The 21,545-nt window shown below is 43.9% G+C and overlaps 3 protein-coding genes across 5 annotated transcripts; 1 reads left to right on the plus strand and 2 right to left on the minus strand.

Annotated features, from left to right (window-relative positions):
• Positions 1-2,559: 2,559 nt before the first annotated feature.
• Positions 2,560-3,678, minus strand: LOC135613819 (RING-H2 finger protein ATL52-like). The gene has a single exon (XM_065110846.1). The coding sequence runs from the start codon at positions 3,676-3,678 to the stop codon at positions 2,560-2,562; it is 1,119 nt and encodes a 372-aa protein (XP_064966918.1).
• A 9,072-nt stretch (positions 3,679-12,750) lies between these two features.
• Positions 12,751-13,179, minus strand: LOC135613820 (arabinogalactan protein 1-like). The gene has a single exon (XM_065110847.1). The coding sequence runs from the start codon at positions 13,177-13,179 to the stop codon at positions 12,751-12,753; it is 429 nt and encodes a 142-aa protein (XP_064966919.1).
• A 681-nt stretch (positions 13,180-13,860) lies between these two features.
• LOC103987450 (homeobox-leucine zipper protein HOX20) lies at positions 13,861-20,689 on the plus strand. 3 transcript variants are annotated; one of them, XM_009405758.3, is made up of 8 exons: positions 13,861-14,156; positions 15,987-16,889; positions 17,022-17,158; positions 17,234-17,325; positions 19,467-19,530; positions 19,619-19,685; positions 19,759-20,141; positions 20,213-20,689. In XM_009405758.3, the coding sequence occupies exons 5-8, from the start codon at positions 19,489-19,491 to the stop codon at positions 20,516-20,518; spliced, it is 798 nt and encodes a 265-aa protein (XP_009404033.2). In that variant the 5' UTR covers positions 13,861-14,156; positions 15,987-16,889; positions 17,022-17,158; positions 17,234-17,325; positions 19,467-19,488; the 3' UTR covers positions 20,519-20,689. The 3 variants fall into 3 exon arrangements, with proteins under 3 accessions (XP_009404033.2, XP_064968261.1, XP_064968260.1); XM_065112189.1 differs by having other exon boundaries at positions 15,987-16,695; positions 16,784-16,889; positions 17,234-19,530; XM_065112188.1 differs by having other exon boundaries at positions 13,880-14,156; positions 15,987-16,122; positions 16,367-16,889; positions 17,234-19,530.
• The last annotated feature ends 856 nt before the right edge of the window (positions 20,690-21,545 follow it).

The raw sequence follows: 21,545 nt of genomic DNA on the forward strand, positions 1-21,545 counted from the left end.
ATTGCATTAACACAACCAAATATGCAAAAGTAAAACTAGTAAATCGTGATCACTAGAAAAAACTTTTCTCCGGGTCAATGTAACAGATAAACGTAGCTTTACTCTCAAGGAAACATTATGCATTATGACAATCAAGGTGTATCCTACACAGATTCCAAACATATAAAAATTTAAAATAAATGGTCAGCTTATAGTGAGTGCAGTGAATGAAAGGAATGCAGATGACTATGTACATGAAAATAATCAGCAACTTAGTCAACCAAAATATTACTACACCTACAAGACAAGCAACATCTGCATTTAAACTTGACCTGGCATACATTTCAACAGCATTAAGTATATACTACATTATTTTGTATACAGGATATTCTACAGTCTACATTAATCTATCATTTCATCCCGAGGATCATTCATATATAAATCTTATCTCTCGTGTTTCTTTAATAGATAATGTGTTTCTAAGCCACAGGAACTATGTGACAGAACCATCAGAGTCATCAAGTTAATTGTGATCCATATGTTTTCAGTGCCCCTGATGAACGTCCTTCGCTAAGAAAGAAGAATTAGATGAGAAAAAAAGATAGGATTTAAAATTTTAACATTAATATCATTTAAGTAAATACACTGTAATGCAGTATGTGGCAGTGTTAGGTACACCTTTTCTGGAACCATCATGAAGATTCTAATTTAGTTCAAAATTAAAAGTTGAACTGTTCAACTTTCACATGCTTCAGTTTGGGAGAAAGAACAACTTTGCACTTATCAAGACAAAAACAAAAAAGAACATACCTACAAGGGTAAGCAAAGGAGTGAGTGAGAGAGTTATAGAAGTACTTGGACCAGACCAAATCAGTATTTTTTTTTTTAAACCAAAGTACTCGAGAAGATTGACCATTCAATAATAGTTTCATACCAAAGTGGAAACAATTGCTAGCAAAATAATGCTATCATTGGCTTATTAATCACAAGACCTCACTAATCAGACACTTCATTGCATGAAGAGAGCCAAAAGATTAGCCTCAAAGGAGAAATTGATAATGATCATGCCTTATTTTGGATGTCTCCCATAGTTATTTCATATGCACTTGACCTCCTTATGTGACAATGCATTAACAACTGACATCAGAATAAAAGGCTTAATACTAGCAACCAGAATGTTCCAAACTTACCCGTAATTTTCACTAGTTTTCATATTCCATGCCAGAGTAAAAAAAATTAGATTAACAGTTCTAACTTACCATTAAGATAACTGACTTCTTCGCTAAAGTTCTCTATAAAATCTGTTCTCAGTATCAATATGTTTGCAAAGGCCTAATTGTAAGCGAAGGCTATCGGAAAGCCCACCCTAAATTAACAGCTTAGATTCTCCTGTTTTACACTATCACTACCATCTATACACAAGTCTGCCCAGTAATAATATACCATCCTTTCGTTATTGTTCCAACCATTTTCTATTAGTATGTTCAGGAAACCTTAGTGAAAATTGATACTTTTCAAGAAGCATCATGCCATACCATATCAACGCATTGAGAAGAAAGTAAAAAGAAACGACGACAGGCTTCTGTATATGAATGTTAGTAGAAACTGGTCTTAAACAATTTTACTTTGCTGGCAAGTCTACTCCATACAAATTACTGGAACAATCGATTCCTTGACAACAACCACCAAATCATGGAGAGCATGGCACCAACAGTGGTGGATGATCACAAGCTTCATTCCATATCACTGGTCTATTAAACCTAAGCTATTTCCTGCTAAGTTAATGTCAACATGAAACTCAGGTCGAGCAGTATGCAGCTCACAAAATAAGTACAGATTAGAACAATTGAGAAGGTACACTTGGTATGCAGTTCATTCTCACTAAGAGCATAAATGACCAAACTGATAATAATTTTGCCAAAAAATTAACTCTGCAGTATGAGCAGAAAACCTTTAACAAATTCAGGCTAACGGATACATGGTGAACATAGCTAACATGCACCGACATCTGCTACTGCTGGAGTGGATATCATTATTTAGGATACACGACAATTCTCAGCTCCATTTTGGTTTAGCAAAATATGTGATCAGACAAAAGAGAAGGTAAACTAGAAACACTGGAACCATAATAAATGAATCAAAGCCTTAAGTGCATTCATGAGTTTCATCATTAGAACATCCTGCTTCTCCCACAAATGCATGAACTACCAATAGTCACAATGAAGTAGACAAAGCATTAAAAAAAAGGCCAACAAACTCACTTGATCAATTGGCATCAGAATCAGTGTAAAGTCCTTTACATTCTAGACATATATTCACAATTATGGACACTTAGCATCCAAGCAGAAGCTCGACTTACCAAACCTTATCATCCATTTGTTGTGCTGTGAATTAAACCCAAAACTCTCTTCCAGCCTTAAACATGACCGATGCAACATATGTGACAAGGTTGGCATTCTATATTTCCGCTTGACACACAGATACTAGTACAGTGAAGCTCTTAACTAGCAGAGAACCACTGATATGTACAAAAATTCCCCATGTTATAAGCTTAATAACATACTTCGGTCATAAGGACTATTATAGTGGGAGAACTGAGCTACGAGCTCGCAAGTGTCTCGACAAGAAGAATTTCCCACTAGCACTCGATGAAGATATTTCAATTTCTTTCGGTAGGGAAGCAGTGCCACCAGAAGTATTACCCTCCTTTCTCCAGGTTCTGACATCCAACACCTCTCTCAGGGTGGGTTCCTTTGTGTGATCACTAAGACCTTCCAAGTCTGGCCTATGCATGGGATGAGGAAGAGTGAATGAATCCATAGAAAACGATCGACGAATAGGTTGGAACCCTTGTTCCCTGACATCACTAGGCACTTGCAACTCAAAAGTTGGGATTTGATCGATCATGATCCGGTTTCCAGCTCCAAACTCCAACGAGTCCCCCTCTGATTCCACTTCCAAGGCGCCTTGACCAGTGTCCAATTGCTGGCCATCGTTTTGATGGCTATCCTCTAGAGCAGAGGGGACTGAATCTAGGGCGGAATCAGGGGAGGACAAAGCGGAGGAGAAGGAAGGTAGAGTACTCGCTCCAGGCTCGGAATCGATGGAGACGGAGGTTGGGAAGACGACGGGCGCACGGCAGAGGGGGCAATTGACGTGGGATCGGAGCCAAGTATCGACACAGGTAAGGTGGAAGGCATGGCCGCACTTGGGGAGGAGACGAACGAGCTCGCCGTCGCGGAGCTCGGAGAGGCAGACGGCACAGTCAGCGGGGGATTCCCCGAGGACGCCGTCGTCGGCCTTGTACGCCCACGCGGTGACGGCTCGGATGGTGGACTCATCGAGGCCGGTGGTCCTGATGTACCATACATGGTGGTCGATCTCGACGCCGCCGACGCCGTCCTCAAAGGCACCGAACTGTTCCTCGTCAGCGGCCGCCCTGCGGCGGCGGCAACGGCGAAGGAAGAAGAAGGTTACGAGGAGTAGGAAAGCGGCGGCGGCGAGGAGGGAGGCGGCGGCGATTGGGAGGGAGGGGAGCAGGGTGGAGTGACGGAAGCGGACGGTGGTGGAGGGTTCCTGAATGGGAGCAGGGGGTGGGGGCGACGGCGGGAAAGGAGGTTGGCAAAATTCCAGATTTCCGCACGAGGAAGAGGACGCGTTGGTTGCCGGGAAGAGGAAGCGATTTCGGCGCAACGCCATCGCCCTGCCCATCCACATCCAACGCAGGCGCAGCTAGAAGACGCGACGATGACGACGACGGCGAAGATATAGGACGCCGGGGAGTCGTAGTTACTTGACCTACCACTTTTGGGAGAGAGAGGGAGAGAGAAAGAGGCGTGAGAATTTGAGAGAGAGAAAAGAAGAAGAAGGAGAGTCACGTCCACGAGAAGGTGGGGCAGCGGTTCGGTGGTCACACGGACCCCGAAGGGAGCCACCCATGGAACCCGCACGATAGCGAATGGTCAGCCGGGTAGGTTTGTGTTGTTGTGGTTGGGGGTGGGTTGGGAATCGCCTTCGACTTCGGTTCGCCCACCACAGTTAGTTGAGAAGCGGACGGGCAAGCAATAATCACAAATTAAATGGGGGGTGTGTCTGGGAGGGAGTAACAACGGATTTATGTTCACCGGGAGCGATGGCGACCCTACTCAACTACTTCTTGTTTTGGTATGTCGTTAAGTTAGTAAGTATAACTAATCTTCCAACAAATCTTGGCTATATATATATATATATATATATATATAACTACAATCATTATCTCAAATTCATTATTGACTCATCCAAGATATCTTATTGAATTTTAGCCATAGAAGATTATTATAAAAATTATTTTAGCCATAAAGAAATTTTGTCATAATTTTTTGACGGTCCACTGATGTGTACCAACTTGAATAATGAAGAAATTTTATCAAAAAAATTTTGGGCATAATTTTTTAGATAATTTATCAGAAAAAATCTCTAGTATCATGTTGTCTTTATAATGGGCTTTTATTGATGGATACCTTTTTTTATTTCAATAATACCTTTGATTATGTTATTTCAAATCATAGATCAATGAGTCATTTAATCCTGAATGTTATGATTTAAGTCAAGTTGATTAAAATCAGATTTGATCTGATCGCTATCAAATCTATGAATGAATGTAATACCAGTGTAACCAAGACATTTTTATCAATCCAATCTAACCTTCTATAGAATTACTAACACATGATTTTAATATATTTAATATCATTTTTTTCTTATTTTTATAATTTTATGTTGAATAAAATTCTAAATATAATATTTTTAGGTTGAATCGATGATTAAATGTAACTCATTGAATTTTCACTGTATCTATCCAAACTTTTTTAAAATTACTAATGTGATATAATAATATGCTTAGTATTTTTTTATTTTTCTATGGATTTAGGATGATTAACTTTTAAAATAAATTTTTTTTATTAAATCTACGATCAAGTATAACTCTTTAAATTTTCATCAAACCTATATAAACTCTTTGGAACTATTAAGATAAGATAATAATAAATTTTAGTATCATTTTTTTTGTTAAGATCGGAGCGGTACTAAAGAGGGAGGGGGGTGTGAATTAGTGCAGCGGATTAAAACTGGTAAGTTTGAAACCAAATTCGTAAATACGAGGAGATTTCGTTTCGATAATAACTTGAGTAGATGAAAACCGAAAACTAGTAGTAGTGTAAATAATAATTTCAGGAAAGTAAGAACTCACACATTCAAGGAACACACCAATTTAAAGTGGTTCAGTCAAAATGACCTACATCTACTTGTGAAGCCTTCTTCGAAGAGGCTCCCAACTTCCACTAGTAAATCATTTTGAAGGGGAAGGACAAATACCCCTCTTACAACATTTTACAAGTGGTTCACACTCTTATAAATTTTCAAAGAGAAAGAGGGAGGTGAACACTCAAGCTATTGAAAACAAAAACTTGCTAAAAGCTTTGCTAAGACTTTTATCTCAATCTCTTGCTTCTCAAAAGTTGTATTCTCGGTTGAGAATTGAGGGGTATTTATAAGCCCCAAGAGGATTCAAATTTGGGCTCCAAATTTTGAATCTCTTGGGTTTTCGAGGCTGGTCGCCTGAACTCTCGGGTGTTGGGCGGTGCCACCGCCCAATCCGACGGTACCACCGCTTGATACTTCAGGCTTTGGGCGGTGCCACCGCCTACACTATTTTAACTCACTTGTTGGGCTCCAAACTTGGCCCAAACTAGTCCGAACTCGGGCCCAATTAGCCCCTACTTGGGTTATAAGATTAACACCTAATCTTAACCCTAATTAATGTACTAACTACGAATTTAAAGAAATTTCCTAAGCTATTACAAAGTTCGCAAGTCAAGACTTCTTCCAACGAGCTTCCGACGAGCTTCCGGCGAACTTCCGGCGGTCTTCCGATAAACTCTTGGAAACCATTTTACGGACTCCCGGTAAGCTCTTAGACTTCATGATTTGATCTTGGCGAGTTCCGACGAGCTTCTTCGGCAAGCTACGATCTTTCTTGGTGAGCTCTACGAACTTCCGACGTACCTTCCGGCGAGCTTTCGAACACCCTTCTGTCACGACCTTAGCTGGTTTTGCCTAAGGCGTGCGGCACCCTCGCGCGTCCGTCCGCAAAGGTCAGCCTCCCCGAAGCCTCCCATTGTCCCTTAGGACCAACAAAAGAGAGAACGGGTTAAAAGAACGCCTCAATCGGGATCCACAAGCAAACATGTCCGAAAAACACTTCATAGACAATGCAAATTACAAACAGACTTTACAAGCTCTGAATAGTTGCACAACAAAGGGTAAAATGGTCCATTACAGACCGAAAAGCTCTCGAACGTGTCCACATGACACAACCTTTATTTACAAGCCTAAAGAGGCCACCAACCCAACTAAAATGGGACTTATAAGCCTTCGGCCGCCCCTCTACCTGCTATACAAGGCATGAACATGCCAAAAGACAACGGACAGACATAAGCATTACATCCAACATCTTGTTTAGAAGTTTGTCCGTTACATTCTCCCCCACTTATCCCTTCGACGTCCTCGTCGAAGCCTTTGTGAACACTGCAACTCTTCGCCTTTGCTGAGTCTTCAATCTTCTGCTCCAGCTGCAATGCGCCTCCTGGCTCCCAACTGCTCTCCGCTGCTGTTTCTGAGTAGTCGACCCTTTAATCCGCCATGCTGCTACAACTCACCAATGACTCTGACTCTGTTGGGGGGTTTTGGCTGAGTTGTGTTGATCCATGTCGATTCTTGCGGATCCACCAAATGAAGGAAAAGACCATCTTTTCTGCGCCAGTCTCTCAAAATTTCTACATGCTACTTGAACTGGGTGGATGCTTGTTGGAGCTTTAACGAGCATCGCCTCGCAAACTTCTGAAGTTTTGGATCCTTCCTCCACAAAATTTGCTCATTGACTCTTCTTTCAGTTAGTTGTCACATCCAAGTAGGTTCGCATCACTTCCGCTTTCGATTGGCATTTCGTTGGGAAATGAAGCGGACGATCTACTCTCAGTAGCACTGATCACCATTGGTGAGGATTTGACAACTATTGTCTTCCATTATCTTCGAAGGGTCTTTGAACTTGTGCAGAGCTCCTCTGCTGGATAGATAAGAGAACTGGGGTACTCGGTTTCGCCCATTCTCTTAAGAGTTGAGAAGGCAAAGGTTACTTTGACTTCGCCCGCCTCCTCGAGGTTGTACTTCATGCATCGAGCTGGTTACTAGTCTTCGCCTGCTCTTTGCTCACACTTCTGAAGCACTTGAAGTGTTTGCACTCCTTGCGTTGAGTTGGCTACTGTGATTCACCTTCTCAATGCCATCGAACTTCTGGAATGCGGGAAGATTTCACCCCAACGTGGAGTAATTCTCTGATAGATGAGGTCGCCTTTGGGCTTGTACCGTCTTCTCCATCAACCCTGCCGCCTACTCCATCGAGTAGCAAAGGTACAGCACCGCGTACTGCCTGCTTCGTTCCTTGGTCGTGCACTCTTACATGACCCGAAGTCCTTCACTTACGGCTATCTTGATGAGAAACTTGTTGACACCGGTCTTACGAAGTTTCTTGGCCTCTGCCCTTCAGCCTTGTCACGGTACTTGGAGATTGCCTCTGCATGCTCCACCTCCTCGGCCCCTTTTACGACCAAGCGCTCTCCCTCCATGAGAGCAAGGGATCAATGACTTGCACGGAAGTCCCGCCTCTGCGGTACCATGGCGCTGGCATGCCCATGGCCCTACTATCCGTCGCCCCGCCTCTGTATCCCTTTTCTTCACAATCAGTAGAGATGTCTCCGTGGCACTCCTCTGAGTCCACCTCCATTCTAACTGATGCTTGATTTTGGGTAGCTAAGTCCCTCTGGACTCGTCGTTGCTTCCTCGCCCCTTTCGACCCCCTGCTTCAACACCTCTGTGTTCTCCAAGCAGTCTGTTTGGTCGATGGAAAGACAGACTGCAACTCCCATGCATGGCCTCTGCCATCACGTTGTAGAGTTTACACCGATTCTGTTCTCCTTAGCTTCCTTGGTAGCAACGTTCGCTTACTCGACCTTGTCCTCTGACTTGTCGGGCTCCCTTAAGCGAATATAAGCTCTGGAGCAGTCCAACTCTCCAGCTGCTTCGATCATACCTCTGTATGATCAAGTCCCTTCCATGGAACTCACTGGTACTTGCATTCGAACTTTTCCCTTGGTGGAACCCAGCCCCCATATGCTGATGACCAAGGTTTTCATCCGATGCAAAATTCGATGCACGCCCGGAAGACCCGCCTCTGCGGTACCATGGCCTTCACTCCTTGAATCCATAGCCCTTCTTGCCGTCGTGTTGTTCACCGAAGTGGAGCTTCCAGTAGCTCCCGATCATACCTCCATATGATCTCATCCCTCACGGGACAATGTCGTGTGCGTCGCATTGCCACAAACTGTTCCACCACGATCCGCTGCACCATGTCGCCTCCTGGTGACATCTCCATTGCATTCTGATCATTGTGGAATAAACTCGAATTGTGAACCCTCCATGTATGGCCTCTGCCAATGCATCGCAGGGTCTCTTCCACCTTCGATTTTGTTCGCTCCTTTGGCAATCGACCTTCATCCACCCACTCCTGGGTCACACCTAGATGAAGCACTGCTCTAGGACAATCCGTCGCCTAGTAGTTCTCGAAGTCCACCGACTTCACTGTAATCTGTGCACCATTGTCTGGATCCTGGGCCTCTGCCCCTACCAGCACAATCTCCGCTGCGCACTGCTTCCTTCACAGCAACTCAAATGGCAACACTGTGGCATATTCTTCAAGAGTACCCGCCTCTGCGTCCTCTTGCCCCGTGCTAAGGCCTTCTGAACCCAACTTCGCCTCCGCAAATTGAGTCGCCTTAGTTCCTCCATCAAATGCTCCTCCGAGATAAGGTGCATGTGCCCAGAAGCTCCCTTCGTCTTTGGCACCATGCAAGATGAGTCCGCTCCGTCAGAATGAAGGACCCATGGAACAACATGATCCTACCCTTGCCTCTGCAAGAGTTCATGTCTTTGACCTCTGTCTAAGGAAAGCACTGTGCTTCTGCTCCATGTTCCAACTTCTCTGTTGGCTCCCTTCATGCGGCTTGGGTACTTCGCCAAGTTACACCCAAGTTGCACCGCTCCTCGTTTTTGCATTGAGTCGATGGTGGCCCTCGCGCCCTCCATTCCACGGGTCAGCCCTCCCTTGAGTCCGATCTCCATATCGACTCTAAGTGTGCCTTCATTTAAGTTGCTTCAGGTTGCTCCCCCACTTGATCTCGCAATGCATCCACCAATGCATTCTCTCGAGCGAGATCAAGCGACAACTCCTCGCCGCTTGCTCGGTCCATCGAGCTTCGTGAAGTTGTTGTTTGTGAAGTACTCCTCCTCAACATGTGAAGTCCGTCTCACATGATTCTCCCTCTGGAGTGCCGAGACTTATCCCTCCTGGATAACTGTCCCGTTGGAGCAACATCTCTCTTCATTTCGGAGACCACCATCCCCTTGGACTACTCCGATCTGCTGAACAAACTGTGCATTGTTCTGCCTCCTGCAGACGCACTTGCTAGATTGCGCCTCCACGTCAATACAACCACCGCTGCACCCCTCAAGGCCTAGCAACATGCTGAACTCGTTGCACATTTCAGCCTCCTCCGGACGTATCCTTCGCCTGCCGAAGAGAAAGTTTCAATGCTCCATGGCGCCGAGTCTCGGTCGCCTTGGGATGGCCACGAACATTCCATCGTCCGCATACAAGCCCATGCATGAGTACCAAATTCTTCGAGTTAGCAATTCCCCTCACCTCTGTGAGCTTTGCATAACTCTTTTGGTCGTTGAGCAACTCATTCCACCTTGGATGGTCTCATTCTTGCCAAACGCCTCGCTTGCCTAGAGCACCATCAAGTATAGTTGTCAACGTTGAGCCGTAGCTCAAACTCAGCCATCCCAGCCTTTGTGCGCTCCGCATTCAACCAAGCTTGCCTGTTCTCGTGGTGCCTCTTGCGCGAAGGGTTGGCCATTCCTCTGAATGCCAATCTCGGATGCTCGCTCCTCTGAGCGACTCCTTTCCCTACATCTCCATGCCCGTTTTCCCTCAAACGGTCGCGCGTGTGCTGACTGCCCTCAACGCAGCCCCGCTAGGTCCCCCACGTTTGCATGTCAAGTGTTTCTATGAGTGCTTGTCCCGCTCTGATACCATAATGTCACGACCTTAGCTGGTTTTGCCTAAGGCGTGCGGCACCCTCGCGCGTCCGTCCGCAAAGGTCAGCCTCCCCGAAGCCTCCCATTGTCCCTTAGGACCAACAAAAGAGAGAACGGGTTAAAAGAACGCCTCAATCGGGATCCACAAGCAAACATGTCCGAAAAACACTTCATAGACAATGCAAATTACAAACAGACTTTACAAGCTCTGAATAGTTGCACAACAAAGGGTAAAATGGTCCATTACAGACCGAAAAGCTCTCGAACGTGTCCACATGACACAACCTTTATTTACAAGCCTAAAGAGGCCACCAACCCAACTAAAATGGGACTTATAAGCCTTCGGCCGCCCCTCTACCTGCTATACAAGGCATGAACATGCCAAAAGACAACGGACAGACATAAGCATTACATCCAACATCTTGTTTAGAAGTTTGTCCGTTACACTTCGGCAAGCTCCCTACTCATTCTTGGCTAGTTTCGATAATATTCCCGACGAACCTTCGGACTTTCATCGGACTCTCGAACTCCCAACGAATCCTTCGCGCTTGACTCCGGCACTTTGTTTCGCTTTATGTCTTCATTGTTATCGTAGTTAATCCTGCACACACAATCCAAAACTATACTCCAATCTAGACAATTATTACAACGCGAATTGACATTCTGTTGCCTGGCACGTCATTGGTTGGCGTTTCGTTCGATTCTTCAGCGTATCGTCCTCTATTATGGCTTGTTGCCCAATCGACGGTTGACCTCCACAACCCCGATATCCTTGGCGCAATTCCGCTTTCCTTGGCCCGATGCCCGACGTCCGAAGCGTTCTACCGTCCAATATCCTGACGTGATCTCCTCCGACGCAACATCAATTCCTCCTGCGTCAATTGTCTAATTCTGATTGAGTAGACTTGTTATATATATGATCGAGTGTAGTTAAACATCACTCAAAATGTAGTTAAACATCTAAACACAATCAATTAGTTTTATCATCAAAATTCGAGATTCAATATTTTTAAATATAAAATTAAGATGATTAATATTTAAAATAATATATTTTATTTGTTATATATATATGATCGAGTGTAATTTGAGTATACCGACCTTTTTAGGTAAACTATGAGGAGACGGAGGAAGAAGAGAATGAGACGAGGGATAGACCAATATAGGAGTAAAAGTAGAAAAATGAGGATGAAAAAGAGGAGAAAGCTAATAAAGAGGGATAAGAGGTGATAAAGTGGGAGGAGGAGACGGTAGCAAAGGTGGAGTGAGAGGAGGAGGAAGTCAAAGAAAAAGTGAGAGGAGAAAATCAATAAAGAGGGAGAGAAGGCAGGGAGAGAAGGCGATGAAGTGGGACGAGCGATGGATGTGGAGTGAAGGTGAAGAAGTTGAAAGTAATTATAAAAAAAATCAAAATATACTCTTAAGATACAATTAAATCAAATTAAATAATTAAGATTTAATTTAAATCAATATGATCCGATTCATCTAAAAAAATTGATTCAATTAAAAAAATTAATTCAAACCTAATCAAAGATTATAATTATCTTTTTATGATTTTAAAGATATTTTGATCGAAGCTCTAAAAAAATCAAAGTAAAAAAATTAAATACTTGAACATCATATGATAAAAATTTATTATTAATTTTTTGTGATAAATTATCCTAATCTTTTTTATTGGAGACGAGACATGCATTTTTCAACTCAAACTATAGTTACACAATGACATGATTTGATTTAAAATAACTAAATGATCATAATGACACGTGATTAAACTGATTGGATTTAAAAGGGTTACGACACATGGCATGACATGGTCATAATTGCATAAACCGATTCGATATCATTGAAGTGAGACATGTCATGTTTTTTATATGAGAGAATCCTTTATGCTGAGACATACAAACGTCATGACATGGTTCATAATTGCATAAACCGATTTGATTTCAAAGGGATGCCGAACGACTTGATTCCCGAAATGAATTGCACACACAGCAATCAACACTAGCCCACGGCAAAACAGCAAACAGTCGCCATTTATAATGGCATGAGGTACGTCAATCCCCAACATGCCGTATCCGATAGGGTCATGCACAGCTGATATGTCCAGGTTCAGACCAAATGAAATAGTTAAGTCTGAGCTGGGAGCGCAGTGGCCGCCGCTCCTTCGCCTCATCCTGCGGGCATTCCACACCCGCTCCTTGCAACTCGCCCTGTAGCCGTTCCTCCCGCCACCACCACTACATGATGCAAGACCTGACATCGTCATCCGACCGCCACAGCTGGACTTCACTGAGGCCCCCCGCTGACACGACCCACGTGTCCCAGTCAGATTCCCCATCAAAACAACGACACGCGTCCCTCCAATGCCCAGAGCACGGGGTATAACGGTAAAACAAAGAGAAGTATCCACTACAAAGCAATGGTACAGCCCGGTCACATGTCTACCACCAGAGTCAAATAACAAAGCAAAAAATTACAAACCATAGCAATCATTATAATAATAGTACAACATCATGCGGGAAAAAAAAAGAGATCGTCCGATCAACAATCGACGGCTGAGAGCGAGCCCAGCGGAAACGACGCCACCTAGAGCGCGAAGGTGGCGACCGCGGCGCACACCACGGCGATCCAGCCTACAGTCGTGGAGGCGGCGACATTGCCCGACGGTGTCGAGGTGGGGGACGAGGTAGGGGGCGTGGAGATCGGAGAGGTCGGGGAGGAGGGGGATGGTGTGGCCGGTGGCGGCGCGGGAGGGGACGTGGCGGGAGCCTCCGAACGGGGGGTGGAAGCAGGAGGGGAAGCCGGGGGTGGGGGTGGGGCTGTGGGCGTCACGGCCGGCGGCGGAGGGACGGGAGCCACGGCCGGAGGGGTGACGGGGGCGACGGCGGGGGGAGTAGTCGGCGCCGGGGACGGAGGCTTTATGGGGGCGGGGCTGGGGCCCTGCGCCAAGGAGGTCACGGCGAGCAGCGCCAACGCGGCAGCGAGCACAGCGAAGCGAAGGGATGCGGCGGCCATGTCCACCGCCGGAGATCCCGCAGATCCGAGCCGAGATCGGGCAGCGAATACTTAGGAGAACTTAGCTAGGGTTTGCAGTGTGAAGAGGCGAAGAGGGGTCGCGAAGGGTTATATAGAGGGAGAGAGCGAGAGTGCGAGGTGCGGGAGGTAGGCCTATCAAACCCCGAGAACACGACGCCAGCCGTTGGATCTAATTAGGTACGGTTCAGATCCTTCGATTCCTTTCATCTGCTACATCTATTGTTATTCGGTTGGTAACCGTCCGTTGAAGAAGGGACGGTGATCGATTCCATCAACGAGTTCGCCGTGTGCGAGAATAATAAAGCTCGGCGGCCATCGAAGCACTAGACGTCAGATGGTGATCAGAGGGCAGAAACTTCACTGGACGACCAACGTGGGCGCAATCATTGCAGGTGCGGGGCAAAGCGGAGCATAATGTTGCGATTTTAATTTATTGGGACAACTGGGCATGACAGGTGGCGTTTGATATTTCTTTGCTGGTGGATGAAATTATTGAATTCATTTTTTATTATATCATATTTGTTTATTATTTATTTTGAAGGGAACAAATATTGTTTTTTACGTTGTAACCAGCTGTCGTGAACCGTCACTCGTTCATCACGCATCAGACGGCCAGGAAGAGGGGTTTATCTTAAGGGAAAGTACGCGATCGATGGGGTCTTTGGTGACGCGGTGAGCATCAATCGTGTACGCTCTGGAAGGAGTGGGTGCCGTCTCCACCCAGGAGCGAAGCCTCCGAGCAAATGCATTGGGGAGGAGGGGGAGGAGGGCGAGGAGGCACGCGCTGTTTCCAGGTAAAGTTTCGCCATAAAGGTAGTGGCATCATGGAAGCCTCGTCGAATGGTGAAGGAATGATGGCCATGTCTTGTACATGTTGACTTGCAAGCCCTCAAATCCAGCTCTTTGTCACGGGCTGCTGGCGATTCCAGTTGCTTACATCGGCAGGGCCGTATCAGGTACGACATTCCGATTCCAGATTGACGCGTTGGGTGGCAATGCAATTATGGTCTTGATCGTCGAAGTCCGTGATGTCGTCGGTTGATACAGTCGAGTGTTCGTCAAATTGTCTGGGTGGGAATTGCGATGCGATCGTAAGTTGAATAGAGAAAGTCCATGTCGTCGTTGGTTGACTGTAATGTGTTTGTCAAATTGCCTTGGGGGGGGGGGGGGGAGATTTTTAACTTGCAGTCTCGAACTTGCTGACGAACTTCAGGAAATCCTTGATCGACCTCGTCTCCAGTAGTTTTCATGGACAAGTAGTAGTCGTTCTGTTTACCATACATGAGAGTATTTTCCATTTAGGCTACTAGTTGTTGCCTTGACAGTCGTCGAAGATGGTTCGGATCACATCATGTGATCGCGACCGACCACGAGTTGACATTACGTATTCTTTTTTAAGCCTGTCTTGTTTAATCACGTTGAATCTCTTAGAAGATGGTTAGAGCGTGGTGGTGGCACTTGAAGTTTTCTCTTTTCTGGTATTTTAGGCCTAAAATATGACCAATAGGATTTATCTGGTTTTATTGAATTCTCGAGTGAAATGGTCAAGTCTCGGTTGGATAATACAAGGAAACTATACACCAAGTTAGATGGATGGAATTAGTGTTTCTAAGTCAATTAGGCCTCATGATGAAGCAGTATAGTGGTGTATAAATATAGGGCCCTGATTGCTCTTTCTACTCATGAAAATCAATAGACTACTCCTCCTTGATCTCCCTTTGGTAAGGAGAAGAGAATGATGAGGTAGAAGTGCAGTGTACCACACAATCTCACATAGATTGAGAATTGTTCTGCTGTAGGTCAGAGAAATGGCAAATACTCAGTGACTGCGACTGCTGACCGATACCCGTTTATTGTTTTCCACAATAAGCTTTGCATGAATACTAGCACAGGGTTCTTGGAATTTAAGTCCAGTAAAATTAAGCTTTTGGTTAATGAAAATCTGTGATGATGCTAATCAGGATAAGAACACGATTGGTTTGTTCTATAAAATCTGCTGTTACATTATGTACTTTGCAAAAAGGAAAAAGAATCCTCATCTTGACCATTTTAAGTTGCTTTGAACCAATATTTTTTCTTGTTGATTTTTCATGTAATGTGTACTAGTATGCTCCAGTAAACTTATACAGGAGGCATGCAAAGATCAAAAGAACACTGATACTAATAGATTATATGTTCATGAGAACATAGATCATTGTATTAAGCAGGTATTAGAAAGTTAAGCTGCATTGATTTGACTTATAAATACATATGGATTCAACTAGTTTAGGAAGGTTCTGCAACACAGCTTGTTCTAACAAGATCTAGTTTATATCTATCTGTTTAGTTATGTATTTTATGTTAATCCTTCCTTTTTTTTTCAATAACACATGTTAGTTTAGATTAATTTCATGCCCAATCCCACCCTAATTGTCCAATTTTCGGTGCAATGCCAGCACATGCATCCCTTTCGCTTGGACATGTGCATCTTATGCATTTTGATATTTTAAATAAAAATATCCCACTCTGATTTTTTTTTATCTTGAAAGTATGATATCATGTTTGATGCCACCATGTTCAATGCCAATTTTCCCCCTTAACCCACTTTTGGTGATTTTCAAATTATGAACCATGGTTACAATTTTCATCTTCTGTTGATGCCACTATATTTTCATAGTAATGAATCCAATGTGCATGCAACCAATTATATAGATGTTAGAAATATCATTGCGGCAACAAAGGTATTCTCGTGGGGGTTATTTCTGTTCTATTTAGCTTAGCCAATGATATTGGAACTTCAACTGCAGATGAGCTGTAAGATCTTGAGGATACTCAACTGGTGGAACTGGGCGTCGAGAACTTTTACTGAGAAGTGGAAATAATACTCAAGGTTACTGAATATTCTGGAGGAAGATTTTCAAAGGATATGAATGGCTTAGTTAGGTAAAGGCAGTTTCTTATTTGTCATATCTTTGTATAATCTGCTCACCACTATGGATTTGGAAAGTCCATATGCCTGAAAGATGAACATTTTTTGGCTTGGCAACTCATCCTGGACAAAGCTCCCAACTGATCAGAACCTGAACTGGAATAGTTTTAATAATTGTCGTTTCCATGACGATATTTGAACGATGGAAACTGCTTATCACTTGTTTCTTGGTTGCATTGTTGCTGAGTATTCGAACAGGATGAAATCATGGTCCTACTTATTCAAATCATCCCAGTAACACCAAAGGCCTTTGATCGGACTGGATGGAAAAATAGATCAATGAGGGCTTCTTAATGGGCTTGGGATTATCACAGATTACCTACCTACTGGTGCATTTGGTTGGAGCATAACAAAAGAAACAAACTCTTTTGTGGAAACTACAAAGACTGGAGTATTGTTCCTTAAGAAAGTAGCGCATAGGGTTTTGCGGATTCTAAGAGGAATGGATTGTTCTGTCAGGTCAGGAATAATCTTGTTTCAGCAACACCCCTTGATTCTTTCATTCTGCTGGTTGTACTCTCTTCATTGTGAGACTTAAATATTCCCTGTTGTTATTATTATTTTGTATATTTTCTTAATGAACAATGTCATGATCATCTGATTTTTTGATCCAAGAAAAAAGTTAGAATCAAGAACATGCCCTTTTGCTTTCCAAGGGCTTATTTCACTCTGTTTCCTTTGCTGGATGACAATACAACTCACAAGGCCTCAAAACACAATGGTAGGCCTCAAAATACACCTCAAAATACCCTTTAGTAATATGTTTTCTTTCCTTTATTTCTCTTTATGCTTTTATAAGTTCTGAAAATATCAACAGAAACGGAAAGAACTAAGGATGTTTCTCTGTTTCCAGGCAATCATTCCATTGCATTTGAATCAGCTGAAACCGAAGCATCCATTAAGGTGGCTTTTTGCTTGCAAGAAACTCAGAAATGGATATATATTACTCAGTCCAACTGTTAAGGCAACACAGCTACTTCTCCTGCTCAGGTGCCGCCAAACCTGTCCTAGTGCTTGTGCATTCCTATGATGTACTGACATCTGAGCTATCTCCTACTTTACTAGGTCTCTGCAGCCAGAAGTGACTGATTTATTTGGTGGTAGTCACGCGGAATCTCAATCAATCATCACCTTCTTATTGGCCAAGCTTTTCCCAGGTATTCAGTACACAAGCTTTTCCCTTTCTTTCTTTCTTGATGCACTACATTTAAACAACGAGACATATAAACAACTCTCCGTAGGTCAGCAGACATACCTCTCTTTCCACCTGCCAATCCAATCTTTTTCTTTTCCTGCATGTACGATTTTTTAGGAGCCTGTAAGATTGCACCCACTACCACCACCATTTCGTTCTTAGGCCCCTAAAAAAAGGGGTGGATTGGTGCACTGCATGTAGTACAAAGTAGGGCAAGGGTAGTGGCTGTTGGGAATCTGTGACAGTCCTTATTCTGCTTTTTTTTCTCAACTTTTCCAAACCTGGGATTCCTTTCCCAAGTTGAAGTCAGTGCAAGTTCATTCATCTTTAAATTTATTGATATACATATCATGAGACTCAGCTTACATAGTTTAGGTGGTTGCTTGCTGTAGTTTTCTGGCCATAAAATAGCTGAGCTGCGCATGGTTGCAACTCTGTTGTTTAGGCTTTTCTCAAGCTAAATCTCAGAACTAAAAGCTGAAAGATTTTAAGCAGAGTCGTCATGTAGCTAATAGAATTCTTTTCCATTTGGTTGATCCTATGTCTACGATCATCCTTTCTGTCTAGGCCATTTGACACCTACAGGATTAGACTACAGGGGATTGTGTTCCCTGTAGAGAGATAAAAATTTTGCTTTTCGTGCGATCATATGGGATTGGTTCAAAGAACAAGTTGCTAAGCCGCAAATGTAGACGTAGTTTCATCTCCTGCATGTCACGATCTCATCATGGGGGATATGGTCTCGAGAATATTATCTACCACGAGAATACTTGAGATGTTGAAAGACCTCACACTGAGCCGATCATCATTGGCTGAAGTGAGAAAAGACTGAGCACAAGAGACAAGAAAAATAGGTCACATAACTCTAATCAGTAACACTATTTGATGTCCGACTCTATGCTCTCTCCAAAGAAAAAGTATGAAACCTACAAAAGCTAGACATGGCTGGTTCTGCCCTCTGAGCTGGTGGGATTGGTTGTGGGTGACGTGATGATATGAGTGGATTGGATGAACAAAAATGAGCTCTTTTTAGTGTTGTAGGTTGTGTCAGGAGTCATATTCTCTTGGAGTTTTGGGTTTCGGTGGTGGTTGGGCTCTTGTGACGTGAAGAAGGTGGCTAGGTTGATCAAACATTGCTGTCATCATGTTTTCTTCGAGGAGGCCTTCATACTTCCCTTGACAATCTTTGTGATGCAAAGCCTTAATGGACGATGATCTTGTTGCATTGGTGCTTAAACTATCACCTCTGTGCTACACATGCAAGCTAATCTTAATGTAGGATGTCGACATACACAATCTTATGATATTATACTGTAAACAAACCCTCATTCCACCTGGAAAAGAAAGAAGAGTAAAGAAGCTTGCCATGTATATTTTACCTCAATCATTTATCTTTATCTCCAAAAGAACATGAAGCTTTTTGTTTGTCTGTTTGGTTGCTATTGGAGTACACAGATTACTAGGCTTGACCAGGGAATTATGAGACCTCTTAACTCACTACTTGGATTGATAAGATATTTTACCTTCAGTAGGACTGGGACAGGTTATCTGTTAGCTTCAATCCTCTGTGTCTGAGAGAGAGAGAGAGAGAGAGAGAAAATCTGCCATTATTTTCAATTTTGACTCGTGAATAGAGAAAGACGCCATAGGAAGGACACAAAATCTATTGAAATGGATTTCAGATGCAGAATTACTTGAGCTGCAGGATGTGCGTCGAGTGAATTTATTTCTTTGATGACTTTTGAAGAGACATGGCGACATGGGTTTGATTCTTCATATTTGCTGAATTAGGCACCGATGTCTCCTCCACAGGAAAATGACATGTTTGGCTTTTGGACCTATCACCCCAAAGCCACATTGATTTCTTCCTCCAAGTGTCATGTTCTGACTTTAATTCAGATTAAACATCATCAAAATCAATCTGATGAGTGTGTTCTTCTTCCACGTTGGTGCCATCATTTTTGCTGTTCTCCTGCCCCTTAACCAGGGTGTGCCAAACCCAACCCTACATAACTCTACACTGTCTCTCATTTAATGACTGCTTGACCTCCTGCTCTCTCTTTCTCTCTCTTCCAATTTCTGTTCATGCTTGGAGAGATCCAGGTAGAAAGCTTTGCATCTGGTGATGGACGCAGGAGAGGAGGTCAAACGTGAGGACAATAATGAGGTAAAGATGGAGATCAAAACAGCTCCTTTTGTCTTCCATCTTATTTTCAATTGTGTCAACATGACTCCACTTGTTGTCTCCCTTTCAGCTCATGAACAAGGGGAGCAGGCATCAGAAGCCAATGAAGAGGATCAGCAGCTCAGACTCCTTCAAAGGTATTAAGAAGTAGATTTAGGCTTTCACCTCTGATTTGCTGTTGGTGATTCATAGTGATTTGGGTTGTTCCAGTGGAAGGAAATGACAAGTCCGAGGAGAGAGTACGCCACTCGCTCCTCCTCGAGGGAACGGAGGAGATGGAGTGGGACGATGAGCTGTGCTCCAATGGCTCCTCGTCTCTCGGGCAGAAGAAGCGGCGGCTGAGTGTCGACCAGGTGAAGGCTCTGGAGAAGGACTTCGAGGTGATGAACAAGCTGGACCCGGAGAGGAAGGTGAGGCTGGCTCACGAGCTGGGCCTCCGGCCCCGGCAAATCGCCGTCTGGTTCCAGAACCGCCGCGCCCGGTGGAAGACCAAGCAGCTGGAGCGCGACTACGGCGCGCTCAAGGCCCGTCACGACGCGCTCAAGCTCGACGTCGACGCGCTCCGCGGCGACAAGGAGGCGCTCATGGACGAGGTAAGCCGCCACCGCAGAGCACACTCCCGGTTTCGCTTTGGGACACTCCATGATCGTTGGCTCTGATCCAGATGAGAGCGCTGATGGCCAAGCTAGCAGATCCCGCCACACCAAAGGTCGAGGAGGACGGCCGAGCTCTTGGCTTCCGGGATGGCACCTCCGACACGGATTCAAGTGCGGCGCTCAACGAGGAAGCCAGTCCCTACTCTGGAGCGTTGCTGGACCAGCACCACTGTGTTCTGGAAACCAAGTCCCATTGCTCCTCCATCTTCATGGAAGAAGATGGTTTCTTGAGGGGAGAGGAGCTGTGTGGTGCTCTGTTCTCGGAGGAGCAGGCACCCACCCTCCCTTGGTGCTGCACCGAGGGATGGGAATGAGCTAACAGAAGAAGAGGAGGCCACTGTAAATGGAGTCCTTGGTGGGAACTGTGCGTAAAGGATAGTGTCAGAAGATAGTGAAAAGAAGAGACTCAAAGTCTCTTTTCTGTAAGCCAATGTTTAGTATATGTCGAATAAAGAAGGCGAGGCAAGTAGAGAACTCTTGACAAACTTGGTAGAGAGCTGAGCATGGTAACCTTCTGTGTCTTGTGATTGCTATTGATATCTCAGGTGAGAAACTACTATTGATATCTCAGGTAAGAAGAACTATGTGAGTTGAGCACACGAGAAGAAACTATGACTTGTTAAGAAGATCTTATTAGCACTTGCTCATGTGGCAACGGGTGGTGGAAAGGCAAGATGAGGCTGTAATCCATCTCTGATTGATGTAGTACATGTAGTCGGTGGCAATGCAGCCTGACGTGTTGTACTACATTGCAATTAGAACATCTGAAACATGCTTAAGTGTCGGTACACATCAATGGTAGATAGAAAGCAGAGAGGAAGAGTGGGGTTGCTACGTGCAGATCTTCCACATCTTGATGGTGGAAAGAGAATGAAATTGCAGATCTTCCACGTTTTGTGATTGATTATGGATGAACATAAGCGGGGGATCATGATGTCAATAAACAAGTAATATTTTTTAATCTTTTGATCAGATTTATGTCCAATTAAATAGAATAACACTGGTAATATCGATCCCAAACTCGAAAGCTAGATTAAGTCAATTACATCAACTTAAGATTATGTTATATATATATATATATATATATATATATATATATATATATATATAATGGGTTTTTTCTTACGCGGGTCGAATTTTTTTAACTCACGCTCCTCAAGCACATTTTATCTTGTATCTCTCGTAGTGTTAGATTTTTTCTCTAGGTCGAATTTTTCTAACTTAGGCGTCTTAGATATATTTTATATTATACCTCCCATTTTGATAGGATTCTTTCATGCTTTTCAATTTGATCTTTGTACATTGATCACTTTTGTGCTCTCCGAGGTTATCTTGATACTT

Source organism: Musa acuminata, chromosome BXJ2-6 (genome assembly GCF_036884655.1).
Source record: "Musa acuminata AAA Group cultivar baxijiao chromosome BXJ2-6, Cavendish_Baxijiao_AAA, whole genome shotgun sequence".
In the NCBI taxonomy this organism is placed as follows: Eukaryota; Viridiplantae; Streptophyta; class Magnoliopsida; order Zingiberales; family Musaceae; genus Musa; species Musa acuminata.

Excerpts from the sequence above, each read along its gene's own strand:
- LOC135613819 (XM_065110846.1), bottom strand. The coding sequence starts at position 3,678 with ATGGCGTTGCGCCGAAATCGCTTCCTCTTCCCGGCAACCAACGCGTCC.
- LOC135613820 (XM_065110847.1), bottom strand. The coding sequence starts at position 13,179 with ATGGCCGCCGCATCCCTTCGCTTCGCTGTGCTCGCTGCCGCGTTGGCG.
- LOC103987450 (XM_009405758.3), top strand. The coding sequence starts at position 19,489 with ATGGACGCAGGAGAGGAGGTCAAACGTGAGGACAATAATGAG. Across the intron at positions 19,686-19,758 it reads CAGCTCAGACTCCTTCAAAG|TGGAAGGAAATGACAAGTCC; the intron begins GTATTAAGAAGT and ends GGGTTGTTCCAG. Across the intron at positions 20,142-20,212 it reads AGGAGGCGCTCATGGACGAG|ATGAGAGCGCTGATGGCCAA; the intron begins GTAAGCCGCCAC and ends GCTCTGATCCAG.